At 33.3% G+C, this 6,573-nt stretch overlaps 1 protein-coding gene across 1 annotated transcript; it reads right to left on the bottom strand.

Moving 5' to 3' along the window:
- Window positions 1–4,705: 4,705 nt before the first annotated feature.
- Window positions 4,706–6,240, bottom strand: LOC126706893 (uncharacterized). The gene is made up of 2 exons (XM_050406467.1): window positions 5,054–6,240; window positions 4,706–4,967 (listed from the first exon to the last, which is right to left on the bottom strand). The coding sequence occupies exons 1-2, from the start codon at window positions 6,187–6,189 to the stop codon at window positions 4,895–4,897; spliced, it is 1,209 nt and encodes a 402-aa protein (XP_050262424.1). The 5' UTR covers window positions 6,190–6,240; the 3' UTR covers window positions 4,706–4,894.
- Between the last annotated feature and the right edge of the window lie 333 nt (window positions 6,241–6,573).

Below are 6,573 nucleotides of genomic sequence, written 5' to 3' on the forward strand. Positions count from 1 at the left end.
AAAAAAAAAATTGCACCGACTTAAGACTTAAGGTCCAATAAGTATAATGTATGTGTGTCCAGTGTCACTATATTCAGCCCAAAAATATGGCCCAACATAAGACTTGCATTGATTTTTTATTTGGTATTTTTTTTTTTTTTTTTTTTTTTTTTATTTGTAAGTTTGCAATTGACGGTGATCCTTGGTTGTTCCATGTAGAACTTGTCTCTAAAGAATCCCATCATATAATTCTTTTGTATTTTATTTATTTATTTTATAGAATCATCAAAACTAGTTATTTATTTATTTATTTAACGTCATCAAAAGTACATCATACAGTGTCATAGTAATATATATTAACACATTTTGAAGGGAGGAAAATAACAAAGCAAATTTCTTCGCAACGTCATAAAATTTAGATTTGTAGTTTAAAATAACATATATAATCCAAAAAAAAAGACCAAAAGAATGATAGTATAATCCCTTGTTTAGGAACTTCATGCTTTGGTTCTTAAAAATCTTATAGGTCTAATGCTGTAATCAATACACATAGGAAAGTATCAGTTAGCATATAATTATATTATTCCTTATAAGGCATTGCCTAATTTCCATGGAAGATTATTAATAACTCTGCTTCTACTCTCATTCTAAGTTTGTCGAATGAACTACCACGCACCTTTGGTGTGGTGGTCACTCCACAAGTATAAGTACTTGTGGGGTGTGGGGGGCAAGAGTTGGGGTTCAAGTTTTCAGGATGGAGCTTCACACACATATATACTTAGATTAAGTTAGAGTAGAAATTCTATCTTTAATAAAATTAAAAAAAAAAAAAAAGTTTGTAGAATGAAAGATAAAAAAAGGAAAAAAAAAATGAAGAATTTGGTAAAAACCAAAGTAAAAATTATTATTGATAAGGCTAATATATATGTACGGGCAGTTCAGTTGTATACCAATTGTAAGGCATTTACCTTTTCCTCAAAAAAAAAATTTGTGAGGCATCTACCAATTATCAAAAAAACAAACTAATTGTCAATCATTTGTGGTAGTATTGTAATACAAAGTTGAACATAAAATTAATATACCAAAAAATGAGGTCTCCTTGTCCATGAAAATTGTTCCTTAAGGCTTCCAATTCAAACAAATATTTGGCACTAAGGAACAATTCCTTTAATATCAGCAAAATTACTTTTGACTACCGAATTAAAATATGTAAATTCTCAAAAAAAAAAAAAAAAAAAAAAAAAAAAAAGAAGAAGAAAAGAAAGGAGAATGATATAAACAAAAGAGAAAATACATGAAACACATTTACCTTGCTTTCTAATGATTTACAATCAAAGAATAAATTGTTAGAAGCAAACCACAATACATGAATGCTATACATGCAAATAGGGAAAAAAGAAAAAAAAAAGAACATAAGAAAAGCTATATTTAACATAGAATTGCACCTTTCCATCATAATGCAAATCATCTTATTGAATTGTTTATCAAATCCATTATTTCACTATGTTCGAAGTAAAGACAAATGTAGTCTCTAAAACATAAAATAGTTCAAATTGCGACAAACATATAAATTGCCCAGTGCATTTTAGCCGGAAGAGATGGACTTGCTCAACTAATTTGAGAAGAACAAAAAATAATTTTTCTATAGTCCTGTTCAAATAACACTAAACCAAGAGAACATATAATGCAACAAAATAAAATAACTATAAAGAAGACAAACTGAAACTTATTTGGAAAGAGTAGAAATCATATGTTGCAAAAAGCATTTCTAAGCAGTACAATCCTCATGATCAAGATGATATGATTCATTGAACCAATAATATAACAAACCTCTTGTACAGATTCTTGAGTTAAATGTGAATTGAGGCTCATTTGTAGAGTAGATGTCTTCAGTCTCCTTTGATACCATCCAAAAATTTGCATTATCTATTGTAGCCCCATCTTGGATTGCCTTTGATACAATATTCTCAACATTAGCAATAGGGTTTTACAGAGTCCAGTCTCAGCTTCTTTGCAACATCAGTTAGAGAGTTATGGGAATAAGAAATGCTTGATGTTGCGTAGCCTAGTTATTTTGACATTTTGCTACAGCTTAACAATCAAATTATGGGTCCGCTCTGAATTGAAAGTACTTGAAAGCTGCTTAGCAACATGCCTGAGGAGCTCCAAATCACCAATCTGTACCTCCTGATAAAAACACACCATCTTTGTCAATATCATATCACAGTAAACGCTCATGAACCTAATTGGAGAGTTGAACCTTGAGAGGCCAAATTTCAGGCCTAATAGAGTCGACTACCAGGCGTCATGCTAGTAATTATCAAAGTAAATTGACAAGTGAAGACATTGTAATCTCAGTTTAGCCTTATTCTGCATGGCATGTGATCTAGAGTTATATTATATCTTACTTTCTTGACTATGAACATAAAAGAGTATCCTCATAATTTTTTTTTTCTTTTTCTTAAGGTCTTACTTTAAAAGCTAAGAAAAGGTGATCATAAAAGCTAAAAAAAACACCTATGCTTTTAAAGGGTTGGGGTCTGAGTTTCATTTTGAATCAGATAAACATTCTAAAAAATAATAATATCTGATGATTTGAATTCAAATGCTCCCTTCTGTCCCATATTATTTTCTATCTTCATAAACTCAACTTTTAAGGGATCATCATTCATTTTTTTCTGTATTTCACAACAAAGCATAAATTTTCCAAAATTATCCTTAAAACATTTTGAACTTTCCAAAAAGACAAAACCTTTATAGGTAAATTTGAAAAGCTATAGTATTTTATAAACTCATTTTAGAATGTGGAAATCTTTTGTGGGACCTCCCAAACAAAAGATGGACAAGCTAGAGGGAGTATAATTTTTAAGAAATACTTATACTCAGATTCAATACAGACTAAGACTAAAACCAATACAATTTTAGATTATCTTAGACATCAATCATGAAAATTATATGTTTTTAAAACTCAGCCACAACTTTAATGTATCAGCCTGGGTTTTGGATTTAGGCATATATTTGTTAGAAATATTGATTAAATGATTAAATTTATCATATCCCAATAGCTTAAACTTTCGGGAGAATCGGTAATTTAACATGGTATTGGAGTATGAGATCCTGAGTTCGATCATTGTTTCCTCCACTCTACCAAAATCGCCGTGTGGGGCCTCACCTATTAAAATAAAAGGTAGTTTCGACCTACACGAGAGGACTTGTGTGGCATTTTTTTTAACTAAAGTGGAACTTGAACCACAACTAAAACCCATAAACGAAAGAATATGTTGTCACTGCTCTCTTTCACTCTCCCCACCATGTTAATCAATTCCATGGAGCTGGTTCATCCATTAAGTTTAAAATAAAATGTGGAAATCTAACTCCTGTGAGTTAGTGAGGCTATTATTTAATTGTTCTAGATATTTAATTTTGTTTTGCTGCAAGATATGAGAATGAGATAAAAGATTTTTTCATAAGCAAATTGATAGTACATTTAAACGAGTGTGCTAGTATGATGATTAATTTCTTTTAGGCATAGAATCATAATTTTTTTGATGTCACCTTTATGACATTTTTGCTGCAGGTCTGGCCTGTGAAGGCCTTAAACCTTTCTGTGCAATTTCATGCAAAGGGGGCTATTGACCAGGCAAGTCCGAACAGTTCTCTAACTTTCTCCTTATCTTTGTTCAATTGAGAACTTGCTAAAATGATATCCTGTAATGGTAATTATATATTACTGATTTGGGTTCATACACAGGTAGTACATGATGTGGATTTGCAGAAATCGCCGGTGAGATTTGCAATGGACAGAGCTGGACTGGTTGGAGCAGATGGTACCACATATTGTGGGTCTTTTGATGTCACCTTTATGGCTTGACCCCCCAACATGGTGGTTATGACTCCTTCTGATGAAGCAGAGCTTTTTCACAGATAGGGGCCATATAGTAGCTGCTGTGGCTGATTGTTTTTGCTTGGTTTCAAGGTGTGGCATAAATCATCTTATATAGGAGTATTACACCAATTACTGCCCATCAGTTGTATGAATTTATTTTTGGGGTCAGTTTTTATTTTTTATTTACCACTTCTATTTGCTTAGATGTGTTTGTTTCTCAAAAAAAGAAGAAGAAGAAGATGTGTTTGTTTTGCCTGAAGTGAAATTTGATCATTGGAGACATCATAGACAAGGGTGCTCGATTTATGTAATACTCAATTTTATTTTGTTCTCTCATTTGATTCATGGTGAAAATGTATTATTGATCCAGCCATTTAGTTTAATTTTAAACAGTAAGATTGTTCTATGTACGAAACTCTACTATAGCAATTTAGCCTGCTATTGTAGGCAATCAGAAACTTGATTTTGAAATAATGCAAAAGCTTTTAAATTAGTGCAGGAGCTATATTTTGAAATAGTATATTAACTTTAAAACAGTGCAGGAACTTTCTTTTGAAATAGTGCAAAAACTTTGTTTTGAAATTCTGCAAAAACTTGGATTATTAATTTTTTTTTTCCCTAATATGTCAAATTGTCAATTGTGATATTTATCTTTATTAAGCTAAATATATTGCATGCACAGTTTGATTAAAACATTTGCAAATGTCTTCGAAACACCATCGTTATGCCATGTAATGCAAACAGCTACATACCCCTCACTTATTCGCAAATCATAATCATTGACCAAGTCACACTACGAAGGGAAAAGCAGTAAACGTAAGTAAAATTTCATTATGTCACTACCAAAACTTCGGAATATAAATTCAATAAGGTGAAAGAGAAAGCCAGTTAGATTTTTAAACAATGAACCCAATGCATAAACATAAATGAAAAGAAAGGTCCAACGATAGTAAAAAAAAAGGAAAAAACCAATGTTGCAAGGGAATTCCAAGGGGAATAAAAACTTGATGGACTGCAATGCACAAAGCATTAATTTGCCTTTTGCCTTTTGCAAGCTCTTGCTCCTGCTTTGCTTGCTTCACTTAATAGTGAGGATCCATTCCTGCAAAAATCAGAGCTTAATAATGAGGACCCATTGACACTAATGTTATTCTTATCGAAAGGATTTTGTAAAGAGTAGAAACTTACATCAAGTAGGTATCCAAGATATTCACGCCGTGATCCATTGGATATTTCTCAGAAGAGAGAACAGAAACATGCAATTTCTTATGATTGAAAAGGTCCCTGATATCATTATGCAGCTCTTCATTCCCATCAAATATTGGAGAAATATTAAGTACAACACAATACAGGTAGTGACGCCTATCATGGTTTTTCTCATTCCTAGTCCAGGATTGCAGAGGAAGGCAGAATTTGTGATCGCATAAATGTATAAGTGGAGTAGGAGCCATACAGCTTTGATATAGATATTCTCGCTTCCCAAATACTTCTTGGAGCATGTTTAAGGTGCCCTCAAAACAGTCGTCGTTATAAATATCGTAAGCATAGACAACCAAATCATTACAATCTCCGAACTTAACCCAGTAGAAAATACCATCTACCATTGGAATTGGCGCACGTATAGAAGACAGTTCACAACTTCCACCAGCAAATAGCTTGGAAATGCAAAGATCCAAAAGTGACCAAATATCAGTCTTGACATCATATGTCAAGACCACACAATTGGGAACCCCATAAGAGCTCCAAATGGGTGCAATAACAAGAATCTGATTCTGGGGCCCAGGAAGAGGCGTAACCATCATCTTACGAGTACTGATTTCCACAGGAGGATTGGTTAACGTTTTCCATGTTCCTAACTTCGGGTCAAAAACCTCCATCCAGTGAAAATTGCCTCTTGCTTTTTCGTTGTCGTACTTCAAACCACCCAAAAGATATAACTTGTCGTCAAGGAAGATGGTATAAGGGTAAAATCTGGCAACAGTCGGTGGAGGAGCACACCTGAAAGGGCAGCTAGCATCAAAGGCCTCAACATTACTGAAAAAGTAAATGGATGAGCCAAGTGCTGCAAAGAATATTGATCGGGGAAGATCCACAACCACATGAGGATTGAGCTTTTGCTTCAATAATGGAGGTGGTGGTGGAGAGTCTGTCTGTGGAGGGTCTGTCTCTGAATCATAGTCTGGTATCCCTAATGCAAAAAGCTCAATCTGTTGTTTGGAGATTCCATTACAACTCCTGTCAAAGCCTAAGAAAACGATGAAGGGTGCACCAGTTATAGGCCAAACTTGCTCATCCCCGTGGGCTAAAGGAGCTTTCTCCTCCATTGTGCGGCAAAGGGTGCGACGGGTTAGTGTTGGAATCTTCTTCTCTCACAGAGAGCCTCTCTCTGTCAATTAGGGCTAAAGGAGCTTTTCTTTGCAATGTACTCACTTTCTTGATTTTTAGGGTTTTTTTTTACTTTAATATATGTATATATAGCCTTTTTTACTTACAAAAGTACCCCAAATTTAATTAATTTAAAATTTAAAAATGGGATTAAAAAAGTAAATTGACAAAAATATTAAATTCTTATTTCTATATTTTCTGCTTTTAATAAACTCTTACTTTTACGTTGATTTAAATTCCTACTTTTACTCACTAACTTCCTACAAAATAGGATTACTCTTTTGTTAGTTTTAAAACTCCTCCAATCTACAAAACTCACCTCA

Source organism: Quercus robur, chromosome 11 (genome assembly GCF_932294415.1).
Source record: "Quercus robur chromosome 11, dhQueRobu3.1, whole genome shotgun sequence".
In the NCBI taxonomy this organism is placed as follows: Eukaryota; Viridiplantae; Streptophyta; class Magnoliopsida; order Fagales; family Fagaceae; genus Quercus; species Quercus robur.